This window comes from Camelina sativa, chromosome 14, assembly GCF_000633955.1.
Source record: "Camelina sativa cultivar DH55 chromosome 14, Cs, whole genome shotgun sequence".
Lineage (NCBI taxonomy): Eukaryota > Viridiplantae > Streptophyta > Magnoliopsida > Brassicales > Brassicaceae > Camelina > Camelina sativa.
This window is the reverse complement of record NC_025698.1, coordinates 2,446,450-2,459,020: the sequence shown is the minus strand read 5'-3', so window position 1 is coordinate 2,459,020 and position 12,571 is coordinate 2,446,450. Positions and strand designations below refer to the sequence as shown.

The following is a 12,571-nucleotide window of genomic DNA, read 5'->3' as shown; positions in this document are numbered from 1 at the left end:
TTCCTTTTTTTTTTTTTTTTTCTTTCTCGCTGGACCAAAGTAGGGTTTGGGGTTTTTTCCAATAACTAAACTAAAAAAAAAAAAAAGATTGCTGCTTTATAGGAAGAGAGAGAATCACAACAAGGGAAAAGCAAACATCTTTCTTTATAATCTGAGAAATTGGTCGAGCTCGATTCCGGATCGCTTCGCTGGGTTCGCGATTCAGAAATCGGAGTCTTAAAAGGATGAGATAGATATATGGACTTCTACCACTATTGGCTTTAGTTGTTTTTTTTTTTTTTTACTTTGCCTATTTAGTACCCAACCCACCCACAAGAAAAAATTAAGTTAAATTTCTATTAGTAATCTCTTTTTGAACATAATTTAGTCATATTTTTTTCTGTTTTTATCAAAATAAAAGTCTATAATAGTAGTACTTATGATTTATGAAATTGATTCTTTACAAAACAAAACAAAAAACATTGTCCCTTTTTTTTTTTTACCACAAATATAACAACATTGACATTTTCTTTTGTGAGGTCATCCAAGGTCTGTAATGTAAAGAAAAAAAATCTTTACAAGTTAAATGTAAATCTAGGAAAAAAATCAATGTTGTTATGCAAGATAATGAAGGTCAATTGTTGTCTATACAACTTGTGAAAACGAAACTTCATCAAAACAGCAAATGAGATTTGAAATCCTTGAGGTGTCTATGAAGCCAAAACTGAACCGTAATTGCGTTCGTGTAGAAATCAGTTAAAGTTATTGACAAGTAAATGAAGACTTTTTGTGAGTTCGAGTATTTCATATGGGTTGCAATTGAGGCCAGGATCTGTGGTCGGCTTTGAGATGTGTTCATCAAAGCGTGTGTTGGTACCACCCTCCCCCCTCCCTACATAGAAGACGTTGGATGTAACTATCAAAAAAACTTCTATGTCCATGTGTGTATAAAATCTGGCCATTGACAATTATGAAATTGATAAACTTATTGCAGGTTACTTGATGGGATAAAAACAAAGTTTCATCCTCAAGATCTCCAAACTCATTTTGGCTAATTATCTTACACCTGTTTTACTAGAAAAATAAACCTTCAACTTTGTGTTGATATTGCCGAACCAGTTTCAGCGTTAGTCAAACCTTCATTAATGTTTCAATGATAAGATGGTGTTACCTTTTGACTCACACCCACTGTTTTTATTATATTCAGTGAATTCCAAATTTTTTTTACAACAGTTATTTTAAACATTAGATATATATACAAGCAAGTTGATATATATACATACGAAAACAACAATCTCTTTAAGAAAAAGAAAAAAAATCCATAATTCCAGCCTGAACTGCAAATCCCAAATATTTATGTGTAGTAAATAAACTGGAAATCAGCAAAATCATCACTAGCCAACATATAGCGTCCTTTCTGAAGCAGAGACAACACTAGTCACTAGCCAAGCCATTCTCTATGACTCCTACCAGATTCTCGCAGTGTGCTCGCGCTGTGCTGTTACGAAGCAAAAAAACAGTGAACTGAGTTTTAGGTTTCAATTCTTAAAATACAAGAAAAAAAAAACACAACGAGGGCAGAGAAATTGAGTAAAACCTAGTTAGTTGAGTTAACTTGATGCGGAAGAGATGGAAACTCTCTGATGGTCCCTCCGCGTCAAGTAACGACAGTAGGTCAGTCTTTACACAGTCATCGAGCTTGCCCAGAAGAGACTTTACATCCACTGACAGACGAAGAAAATTATTAGCTTACTTATAATGCATCAGTTTCATTTCAAACTGATCAGTTTGCATTTGCACACGGCCGAAATTACAGACCTTGCATTTGCTTCAGTAAGTTTTGCTTCCCGACCTCATCCTCTCCAAGGTAATATCCATAAACATAAGTCCATTTGAGGAACCTTGTACATTCTATGATCTGTATCGTGTATGCATCAACAAAGTTATGTCGGAGACCAAAACAATATACATAGGTTTCTCGAACTAGAGTTACTTTTGCTAACCTGAAGCCCGGCTTCTAGGATGAACTTAAACTGCGGTTTGGTTGGTAACTGTGTGTTACTTAGATTCTCAATCTGCAAAAAAAAGGATTTTTTAAAAGAAACACTTGATTCAACTTTAATCTACAGAGATAAAAACAGAACAATAATTAGACAGCATAGAACTCTCTTTAGTCTCTTACAAGAGTGTCTAGATTCTGCAAGTTTGCTTCTGCTTTTACCATCAACTTCCCAAAAACCAACTCAAAAGAAATCAGTGCATATTTTTGATAAATGAATAATGGATTTGAAGTTGATAAATAAATGCATATATACCGATTCATTACTCTTCCAATTTTCATAACAATCTTTGTATCTACTATCTGCAGCAGATTCTGCCATTTCCCCAATTTGATCACTCTACAAAACATCAGAAATGGTATATGAAAGATCAATAAGAACTATATTTGTTATCATACAAAACCATGACTCTCTTCAATATTAGATAAAGTACCGAGACAGCATAGAAGTCACAAATGTATAAATCGTCTTCCCCATGCGCAATCCAGTCGGCATGGCTGTACCTGCATGCAGAGCAATTTCATGAAAGAATTTCATATTACAATTCACAATAATTAACCACAAGACACGAATTAATATAGAAGAATAAGTGTATTACCAACAGAACTCATAGTTACAGGGTAAGCATTTCATCTTCAGAGAATAATCTTGATTTCTTTGGATCCGTAGCTGACACTTGGGACAAGGCACCGTAATTTCTTGTATCCTAAAATCATAAATCCAAACAAGACTAAACCGTTTCATAAATGGGAAGTAGACCGAATCTTCCGCTTTTTCATTATCACAGAAACGTGTATTGCTAACCAATTTGCAGCAGTTGTACAGTCCAGAGGACTGTGAGCGTCCTCCTTGCACTGAAGCTTAGAGTCAGTATACAGTCATAGAAACTTGATACGAAAAACAAACTGATTAAAGGTAGGTACAAAAACAAAAAAACTCACATTCCAACAGAATCTAAGCAAACGGAGACAGGAGACACTGGAATTTTCAGAATCAGGACCAAAATCAATCGCATAACTAGACCCCCGGATAAAATGCCATTTCATCTAATACCAAAAAGAGAAAAGATAAAATAAAACCTTTATAAGAAACACATGCATATAGTTCATAGTGATCTCTATTAATTATCTATCTAAGGTGTTTTCTTTATTACCGTTTTGTTGCTGTCAACGTAAGATCTAAGGAGCTGTTGATTGTACTTGTACTTGTCTTTCTCGGAAGCAAATCTCTCAATCATATCTTGACCAACAGAAGCAGTACAAGAAGCGTGGAGACCAACAGGAACAGGGCATTTCAGCGTAAGATTCCATTCAGTAGCTAGATTTTCATTGATTATTTCGTTGATATGGCCTATAAATTACATGTCATATCGATATAAATCAGGTGGTCGATTAGGAATAAGAAAAATAATTTGATTCGAACGACGTGTTTATTTCTACATACTTGTCCAGCAGAGAGTGCATATACGATGGCCACAAGAGGCCGATGCAAAGTTCTCATGTGGGGGTGGTGAATGGCCACAGACTCCAAAAACAAACTATACCAACATTAAGGGATCTTGAGTTAACTAAGTATACATAATAGAAACACTTAAATTCAAGGCTTATTAATTACTTCATCGTCATCAGAAGGTGGATCAAGTTCCAATAAGCCGACGGTTTCTCTAATCCTTTTGGCATCAACAGACCATTGTTCACAAATATCATTAACATCCCTAAGTAGATTAAAAAAAACAGAGAGATCAAGAAAAGGATTGCTTGTAGAATAAAACAAATCTTAGAGCAAATATTAGGACGTAATAAAAAAAAATTACCAGCTCAAGTGAGAAAGCACAAGTGTGGCTTCGGCTTTGGAGAGGGAAGTAAACTCTGAAACTCTCTGAATGTCAATTTTCATAAGCTCTCGAATATCTTCATCTGTCAGAACAGTTGCATAACGACGTTGGACTGATGATGTTTCTTCGGTCGTCTGACCACCATCTTCTAAAGCTGCGTCGACGTACGAATCACCTGCCTCCGGCTCCGATCGGATTTCGAGCTCACCCAGACTTTTAACCAAGGAATATTTACCCATACGAGATAATACACAATGAGAGAAGAGAAGTATTCACGACGTTTTCACCTTATTATAAAATTCAACTAAAGAGGAAGACCATGTCTTTGACGTTTTAATAGTACAGATGTGAGAAAAGGGTTAGCAATTTCCCTTTTGCTTTTGTGACAAGCCATCTTATAATCCCCTATCTGTTAGATTCTGATGATGTCTTTTTAGTCACATTCAGATGAGAAGCCACATTTATTCACAAATAAGGAAGACATTTGGATACTTTTTCAAACAATGAGATCTGATAAGAGATGTAACTACATATAATTTAATTCATTTCGTAGGTACTGTATATTGGTTAAATTTTATGTCGAACTGCTCGCTTTATTAGTAGTACTGATCGTTGATTTGTTCTTTTTCCACATCAGCTAATACGTATACGCTTTAACATAGTAAACACAGTTTAATTTAATTTATAGTCACATTGGCCATGTCAATTATCACTAGAGATCACAATGTGAAATTCCCACCGCTTTTAATTATTTATTACTATATCATAACTACGAAGATTCTATATTTATAATTTTCAAGACGACTAATTTGGATTTTAATCTAAAATATATATGTGAGAAAAAAGAAACATATACGATTAAAAAATATTGGAAAAGTCAGACACATATATACAGTATTTTGACAACGTATGCAATTGGGGAATATTGTAAGTTTTCCGTTAATTTCCTTCTAAGTAAGAGTCTCCCTGCAGTGAGATTACGAAGAGGGGATGAAAGAAAAGGAAAAGGAAAAATCAAGGAAACTAGGTATCAATTAAAACAAAATTGAGTTCGTATGACAGACAATATATAATAAGTTGACGTCAACTCCAACATTTCAACTCTCAAGCTGAGTCGTTGGACAGATCAGCATCCATTACGCATCACGGAATCTACGACTAAATGGGGTAGAAAAATCAAATAGATTTGTAGATCGTCGGACTAAAGGCTACTGCCTACTGGTCACTCCATGTTGATTATACCATAAACTCCACCTATTGTTTGTAAGTCATAATCGTATTTGTTTATTGTGTCTTTATGATTTTGTTTTATTTTATAGTATGTGTTAGTTGTCGCAAAAGTGACGTGTGTAACTTTTTAGGGGCTAAGGGCTAAAAAAGCCCAAAGCGTTAGATCATGTGGTTCCCACGACTGTTCCCGTGGTGGCTCGCAGCCTCGCACCGCGAGTGCAAAAATCAATTATTCGCTTTTAGAAAGAAAAAAAAAAAAAAAAAAACTTTAACAAAGCCATTAATTTCCTTCTAAGAAAGAAAGAGTCTCCCTGCAGCGAGAATATCAATTAAACCAAATTTGAGTTCGTATGGCAATATATAATAAGTTTACGTCAACTCCAACATTTCAACTCTCAAACTGAGTCGTTGGCCTTGGACAGATCATCATCCGGGAGAACTGTTTTAGATATTCTTAGAGTAAAAATATGATTAAAATAATATAAAATCATTAGTTTAGATCTTTTTGTTTAAAAAGTTGGTTATTGGGAAAACATGTTTAAGATTATAAGATTTAATAATATAATAATCTAAAACATATTACAATTTTAAAAACTTTTAAAAATAACATTTATATTAAAATTGAGTAGGAAATAAAAACCAACACAAAATACAATTCCAAATTATTATGAAAAAAATAACATGAAAGATATAAATGAAAAACACAAAAAAACAAACATATTAATTAATAAAAACACACAAACATTTTATTTAATTAATACAAAGTTTAAAAACCTTATTAATAAAAACACACAAACATTATTCCTACCAAAAAACACACAAACATTATTTTATTTTTCTTGCAAAATTCTCACCCACTCCAGTAATGCCATGTGAACAGAAGATTAGGCCTAAAACAGATCTTGCACAAGATCTATCTCCACTGATCTAAACCTACTGTTCCATTAAATCTTATATTTAAATTGTTAAGAACATAGAGAATGTTGACTTAATGCATATGATTTAGGCATCACGGAATCTACAACTAAATAGGGTAGAAAAATCAAATAGTTTAGTAGTTCGTAGGACTAAGGGCTACTGGTCTCTCCATGTTGATTAGTACGTTGTATTTGTTTATAGTGTGTTGTGTCTTTATTATTTTTTTATAGTAGTATTTGTTAGTTGTCGCAAAAGTGACGTGTGTAACTTTTTAGGGGCTAAAGGGGTAAAAAAAGCGGAAAGAGTTAGATCATGTGGTTCCCACGAGTGTTCCCGTGGTGGCTCGCAGCCTCGCACCACTAGTGCAAAGTCAATTATTCGCTTTTTAGAAAGAAAATAAAACCTTAACAAAACCAGCACCTTAAGAGCACACACATTGATCATCCTGTGAAAATAGATTCTCCAAAAATATTTTAGATATAATAATACTATTTAATTTAAATTTTGTTTGTTTTTCAAAAATAAACCAATCAACTTATGACAAGTAGTGAGAGAGAGATTTTAGAGGATGTGTAGAAGTGTGGGCAGAGACACAATGTCTCTCTCTTTCCTCATCTTTCTATTATTTTTATTTTTATTTTTATTTTTTTGACACTCATCAAAAGATGTCCATTGTGTATGCTCAAACAATTGGTGATTCCCAATACGAATAATGGTTGATATACCAAGCACCCGATATAAAAAATATACGAGTAGGATGAGCTTTTAACTTAAACAAGAGAGAAGAAAATGCAATATTTCTTCAATTGCAAATGATATATGAAAAAATGATTTCAGTTGTAAGTTGTAACTTGTAAAAAAATAAATCACTAATAAATAATTAAATATGCATGGAAAAGGGAAATAAATGTAGAAAAAATGGGGTCGTTTCTATCCAATCGGCGAAGGCTTTCATGGTGACCATATATACTAATAATTGAGAGAGAAGAGAGCTCAACAATAATGGATTGTGACGTTGTAAATTTCTCCGCCCACTTAAAAAATTATTGGAGCGAGCGACAACGTAACGTCGGGGTTCGTTGGCCCGTTTTCACCCTTTCCAATTACAATCTCTCCACTCCTCACTCGCCACGTTCGTTCTCCCTCAGCAGCAAGAACACCAACTGTGTGTAACAATGACAGTGCTGTTTTCTCACATCCACAAAAAAAGGCTTGATGACAGTTATGCTTGGTATATCTTCTTATCTGCACATTAATAACATATACATCTTCATCATAAATAAGAGGGGCACGTATGTATTACCAAAAAAAAAAAAAATCATAAAAAGTTTTATATTATCACATCTAAAAAAAAAATACCAAAATTTTTTGATGAATCATATTTTACCATTTAGTCGTTTAATTAATTTTTAATATTCATTATTGCCATATTTGACAATTACGCTCTAATTATCGAGGCCCACATATTTTAAAAAGACCATTAATTAGTCACGCGAGAAGATGCCACCCATCACCATCATCATCATCATCATCACCATCAATCATCATACATCCTCGGCTATTATAAGTAAACAAATCGACTCATACGTTTTTCTCCCGTTCACACATACTACTGTATAAGAAAACTGAGAAACTGAGAGAAGAAGAAGAAGAAGAAGGAAGAGTGAGTGAGAGAAGAAGAAGGAAGAGTGAGTGAGTGATGGATTGTGGTCGCTGCAAATCATCATATCCATGGCTATACTCTGACAATACCTTCGAATCCGCCGCCGATGAATCTGGGATCAATGAAGCCTGGTTAGAGATCTCTAGCCGCAGATCGAGAGTCTCCGGCGAAGGTAGTGTGAAGAAGCTGGAGAGGAAGAAGAGCCAGGTGTTGCTCGAAGGTTACGTCGAGACTAGTGCTTCTTCTTCTGCTTTCTCCACGGACGATGATCAAAAAGACGATCTGACGAGATCCAAGAGTTTGACGGATGACGATCTCGAAGATCTCAAAGGTTGTTTAGATCTAGGTTTTGGTTTCAGCTACGACGAGATCCCTGAGCTCTGCAACACTTTGCCTGCTTTAGAGCTTTGCTATTCCATGAGCCAGAAGTTCTTAGACGATAAGCATCGCTCACCGGATCATTCTTCCGCGGACGATTCTCCGGTCACCTCCCCTGCTCCGATTGCCAATTGGAAGATCTCTAGCCCTGGTAAAATATATATCTCATCCTTGAGTGATCTATCTTTGATTTGATTTGTTGCTTAGTGCTAGTGTTAAACAACAAAGTCTGATCTGTTTTTCAATTTTTGTTTGTTGTGGTTTTAGGTGATAATCCGGATGATGTGAAAGCAAGGCTCAAATACTGGGCACAAGCCGTTGCATGTACTGTCCAATTGTGCAGCTGAAGAATGAATCAGAAAATTCTTGGGTGTGAAGATGTTCTTACCTGAACAATATTTTGTCAGCCATTGTTAGCTAAAGGAGGAGAGATCTCAGAATTCGAAGGTCTGAAATTTAACCCAACACCGACAATGATTTTGACTTTAATTTCCATATGTATGTTTAGTAGTCTAATGATTTATGAACGGAAAATAAAAGGTGGTATTCATGAATAAAAAGTATCAAATTCTTTCTAATTTTCACTCTGCTGGTCTCAGCATCGTCTACAGCTTAACTAACATCTGACTTCTTTATTGCTGGATTCTTCTCCTTATGCAGTAGTTGGCTAGTGAGAGCCTTTCACCTAACTTCGACTGGCCATGTTTCTGCAGAGGTAACCAATCTAACTGTGCCTGTTTAACTAAGTGTAATGCAATATGATTATTGTCGTCATGTAAAGCTTATTGCATGTGAGATATGGAAGCTAGATTGTTGTCCTTGTGCAGACTTGTCTTACATGAGAGCTGTCACTAACTGTTTATATGGACCTCTACTTGCGGAGGTAACTACAGTAGTCTTAACTTGGTAGCTAGATCTGTAACCCTCTTTATGAAGGCACTGACATTACTGCTGTCCGCTGACAGTCTTGACTCGTTCCATTTTTGTGAATGTTTGTTGAAGAAGCTTACACTATTGTGGCTTATTTCCTAATTTGGCCATGCTACTGAATCGTTTATGAAGAATCCAATGGAAGGAAGAAAAGAAAAAGAGTATTGGAGATGTTATGCTGATTTAGCTTTTCAAATTACAAAGTCGCCTGATTTATGAAATTCTGAACATTGAAGTCGTCACATGTAGCTACCCATTGCTCTAAAATGTACTTATAAGTTTTGCTCTAAACTTGATTTATTCAAAGTACGCCTTACTCACAAAAATTGGAAACAAAGGAGTTTTGCAATAAATCAAGTCTTAAATTCAGAGAAGACTGCAAAAACAAACAAATTGATTTAGATCGAGTAGCAGCGAACAACACACAGAACATCGTTTTTTCACATAGCCATGAAAGCTACCAGTAGCTCAAAAACATCGAGTGTCAACTGCTATAACCATGTCTGAATCAAGTTTGTCACAGGAACACACTGTTAGGACTTGTGAATTCTACTATAGACCTAGATACTGGTACTATCATAGTGCCTGATGATATCCAAAGATATCCTCATTTCCATCTAGATGACTTAACTAAACCACCTGAGTCAATGTTGCTCCCCGCTTGACTGAAGCCCCTTGTAAAGGCGCTCACAGCTCAATCTGTCAATGTCATTGCAGAAGCAAGGTCGGTCAAATGGTCAATGTCATTACGAACCTATATATACATAAACTGCTTAAATTAGAGATTACAAACCTATATATTATAAACGTGGCTTGCTTCAATGCTTAACAAAAAAAAGTATTGGGTTCAAGTCTAGGTAATCCACATTCATCAAAATAACAATAGACAAAAACCAAAGGCACACAACCTGTTGTATGTTGGAATCTAAGTCTACTCAGTTTATTGGATATTAGATCCATTTACGAAACATAGAACGAAAACCGCCTCTTAGAAGCTAGTCATTCTAAAAGCATTTTCACTTTGATAAGCTTAACTTAAAAAAAGAACACTCTATAATACATTTACATTCTGTTTGACCAAGATCAACTACACCTATATAAAAAAAAGACTTTCTTCACTACCAGGCATAGATGACTACCCTATCTATGGATAGTCAAACAGGATCAGCTACCTTTCTTTTTCACATATAGAAAGCAGCCAGGTATCTTACCTTCCTTTTTGCACAATTGTGGAAACAAACAGCTTCTGTTTACTCAAACTGTTTGATTTAGCTTGTAATTTCTTCTTTCACTAAGCTTTTCAATTTGGCCTCTTTTCGTGGATCTTTTCTTTTTGTTTGAATATGATGCACAAATGCGGCTACTATGTCATGGAGTTTCGGGGGAGGCCTGCTTGCTGAAGAAACATTATGACCAGCATCCTTCAAAGCACGAGCAACATCCTTTTGTGCTTTCTGGAAGTGCACGTTACACAGGGCAGGAACAGTCGATGCAAGTGTTGGTTTTGGACAAGTTATTGCTTTTGACTGAGCTCTGCAATGAACAATATTACCCACACAAGAGTTAGAATAGAGCTGTCTATATAATCATCACATACTAGTTGCACTTAAGCATGCTAAAATTTAAGCTCATTCCAACCAGGGATGTAAAAACACAAATGAAATAACAAAGAACATAACATCTGACATCTGCTCCATGTTTTAATACCACCAATTTACCATAACAGCTACGACCATCACAGTAAGAACTTCCTGAAGATATAATAATGCAGCAAATCCTAACTTTTATCTTCTTGCCCATTCAATTGCAAACAAGAAACAATGCAAGATAGTCTCAATCCCTCACCACCAAACAAAACCAGTCTCAAAGAACTAGATTTCACACTATTACAAAAACATAATAGCATTAATTGAAGCACCTATTATTCCCTAATTCGAAACAACAACCACAAAAAAAAAGCAAGAGATCGTGAAGGAACCTCTTATTGACGTAAGTACAAGACGTGTAAAGCTTCTGTTTTTTATCCATGAGAATATGAAGCTGACAGTAATTGGTGAGTGCCATAGCCTTGGATTTGCATCCACTACCACAAGCCACACAGTTACCACTTTTAACGCCATCGTTGCTGTTGTTATTATCATTGTCTCCGCTACCTTCAATTTCATCCCCAGTGTGTCCTCCTTCTACCTTACGTCTCTTGTTTTGCTGATGATTCTCATCTTTGAAAGGACTAACACCATAGTTCCAGCTGTAATATCTGTGTTGCGCCTTGAGATCCTCCATCAGAGCCCAGTAATGGTCTCTATAGCACCTGGCGAGCTGCTTTAAATTGTGCGATCTGCGTCGGAGAAGCTCGGGGCGGGTGAGGTGAGTGGAACGTCCCAGGATCTGATCCTCTACCGCCATCGAAATCGGCGAGCTCGACGGGTTATTATTAGGGTTTCGAGATTGGGATTCTTCTGGTACACCGAATTTAGAGGGAATTGAGGCAGTGATGGGAGATGGATGCCTTGGGGGTTTTGAAGAAGAAGGGTTCTGCTTCGAACCTGACGCCATTGTTAACTGTTGCAGAACAACGAACGAGAGAGAGAGAGAATGAGAAAGTGTGGCGTGAGGAGGAGAGAGAAGGAGAGACGAGAGAGGAAACTGCGGCAAATTCTGTCTCGATTTGTTGTTGGTTTAGCATATAGTAGTTTACAGAGAGGCCTTACTAAAAAGCCCATTGGGCCATAACATAAACCGGAAAATCTAAGTTTGGTCGAAAATCGAATTAAACCGGTTGGTTAAGCTCAAGTCAGCTGGAGAGCGCGCGGCTGTCGGTGGAAGGCTCCACTTCAGTAAAGTAGGGCCCACAACTAGAACCAGCCTGTCCTCTCAAACCGACACATACTTCACACCAAACGCGATATCTACCGTTGATTCTTCTATGATCGAACGGTTGATAGAGACTGCTGATCCGTCACCCGCTTTAGTTTAGTGTTTCTTCTTCTTCTTCCTCTCTCTTTCCCGAGCGAGAATCTCTTATTTTCTCAGCAACGAAGCAAAAGAGTTAAGTTTTTGTCGGTTGAATCATCATCACAGCTAGTTTTCTCGATTATCTCTCTCTCTGGATCTGTAGCTGATCTACATTGAAGGGTAAGCAGGTTCTTGGTCACAATCTCTGATCTACATTCACTTTTTGAAGTCTTCACGACAAATTATAGATTTTTTATTTTATCTTATAGATACATCAGTGTCTCCAATTTGGGTATGATATCGTTCAATCTAACAGCTAATATTGGGTTTTGTGTTTTTTTTTACTAGATAACTTCATATTTTTGGTTTTGCTGACTCAATTTAATTCTTCCTTTGTTGATTCTTCTAATCAGCTTTTGAGTTTTGACTTGTCGGATTTGATCTTTTGACTTTAACTTAGATCGCTGAATTGTATGTAACTTGTCTTCTGTTTTTGCCACTAATGAGGGTTTTTTTTTAGGAAGTAATAATATTTCCTTACTAGTAGTAAAAATTCAGGTTTCTAAATTTGTTATTTTGTTGATGTTTTGCAGCTTTGTTTGCTAGTATTTGCTCCATAGTTGT

General features: G+C 36.0%; 4 protein-coding genes across 15 annotated transcripts in view; 1 reads left to right on the top strand and 3 right to left on the bottom strand.

Moving 5' to 3' along the window:
• LOC104739138 (probable E3 ubiquitin-protein ligase ARI5) overlaps positions 1-258 on the bottom strand; it is a 7,274-nt gene extending 7,016 nt beyond the window's left edge. The window contains exon 1 of the mRNA XM_019236346.1: positions 15-258. The gene's annotated coding sequence lies outside the window, so the exon portion shown is untranslated. The remainder of the gene's footprint in view (positions 1-14) is intronic.
• Positions 1,232-4,207, bottom strand: LOC104739136 (probable E3 ubiquitin-protein ligase ARI12). Of its 2 annotated transcripts, XM_010459396.2 has the most exons (14): positions 3,853-4,204; positions 3,654-3,753; positions 3,483-3,576; positions 3,193-3,389; positions 2,981-3,085; positions 2,844-2,893; positions 2,638-2,745; positions 2,473-2,542; positions 2,295-2,378; positions 2,162-2,206; positions 1,983-2,054; positions 1,798-1,897; positions 1,577-1,703; positions 1,232-1,477 (listed from the first exon to the last, which is right to left on the bottom strand). In XM_010459396.2, the coding sequence occupies exons 1-14, from the start codon at positions 4,110-4,112 to the stop codon at positions 1,414-1,416; spliced, it is 1,476 nt and encodes a 491-aa protein (XP_010457698.1). In that variant the 5' UTR covers positions 4,113-4,204; the 3' UTR covers positions 1,232-1,413. The 2 variants fall into 2 exon arrangements, with proteins under 2 accessions (XP_010457698.1, XP_010457699.1); XM_010459397.2 differs by lacking the exon at positions 2,162-2,206 and having other exon boundaries at positions 3,853-4,207.
• LOC104739135 lies at positions 7,613-9,292 on the top strand. 9 transcript variants are annotated; one of them, XR_759951.2, is made up of 5 exons: positions 7,614-8,213; positions 8,330-8,509; positions 8,723-8,777; positions 8,890-8,945; positions 9,068-9,292. XR_759951.2 is itself a non-coding variant. In XM_010459394.2 (2 exons), the coding sequence occupies exons 1-2, from the start codon at positions 7,721-7,723 to the stop codon at positions 8,407-8,409; spliced, it is 573 nt and encodes a 190-aa protein (XP_010457696.1). In that variant the 5' UTR covers positions 7,613-7,720; the 3' UTR covers positions 8,410-8,646. The 9 variants fall into 9 exon arrangements, 1 of the variants encoding a protein (XP_010457696.1); XR_759950.2 differs by having other exon boundaries at positions 9,065-9,292; XR_759947.2 differs by having other exon boundaries at positions 9,028-9,283.
• Positions 9,334-11,722, bottom strand: LOC104739133 (INO80 complex subunit D-like). 3 transcript variants are annotated; one of them, XM_010459392.2, is made up of 3 exons: positions 10,971-11,669; positions 10,204-10,525; positions 9,334-9,746 (listed from the first exon to the last, which is right to left on the bottom strand). In XM_010459392.2, exons 1-2 carry the CDS (start codon positions 11,546-11,548, stop codon positions 10,261-10,263), a joined length of 843 nt encoding a protein of 280 aa, XP_010457694.1. In that variant the 5' UTR covers positions 11,549-11,669; the 3' UTR covers positions 9,334-9,746; positions 10,204-10,260. The 3 variants fall into 3 exon arrangements, with proteins under 3 accessions (XP_010457694.1, XP_010457691.1, XP_019091618.1); XM_010459389.2 differs by having other exon boundaries at positions 9,334-9,691; XM_019236073.1 differs by lacking the exons at positions 9,334-9,746; positions 10,204-10,525 and adding an exon at positions 10,560-10,863 and having other exon boundaries at positions 10,971-11,722.

What these genes read in the sequence shown, in the direction of transcription:
- LOC104739136 (XM_010459396.2), bottom strand. Translation starts at nt 4,112, where the DNA reads ATGGGTAAATATTCCTTGGTTAAAAGTCTGGGTGAGCTCGAAATCCGA. An exon ending in CACCTTCTGATGACGATGAA is followed by an intron (nt 3,577 to 3,653) that starts GTAATTAATAAG and finishes ATGTTGGTATAG; the next exon opens with TTTGTTTTTGGAGTCTGTGG. An exon ending in ATGCACTCTCTGCTGGACAA is followed by an intron (nt 3,390 to 3,482) that starts GTATGTAGAAAT and finishes TGTAATTTATAG; the next exon opens with GCCATATCAACGAAATAATC.
- LOC104739135 (XM_010459394.2), top strand. Translation starts at nt 7,721, where the DNA reads ATGGATTGTGGTCGCTGCAAATCATCATATCCATGGCTATACTCTGAC. An exon ending in TTGGAAGATCTCTAGCCCTG is followed by an intron (nt 8,214 to 8,329) that starts GTAAAATATATA and finishes TTGTGGTTTTAG; the next exon opens with GTGATAATCCGGATGATGTG.
- LOC104739133 (XM_010459392.2), bottom strand. Translation starts at nt 11,548, where the DNA reads ATGGCGTCAGGTTCGAAGCAGAACCCTTCTTCTTCAAAACCCCCAAGG. An exon ending in TGTACTTACGTCAATAAGAG is followed by an intron (nt 10,526 to 10,970) that starts GTTCCTTCACGA and finishes TGTTCATTGCAG; the next exon opens with AGCTCAGTCAAAAGCAATAA.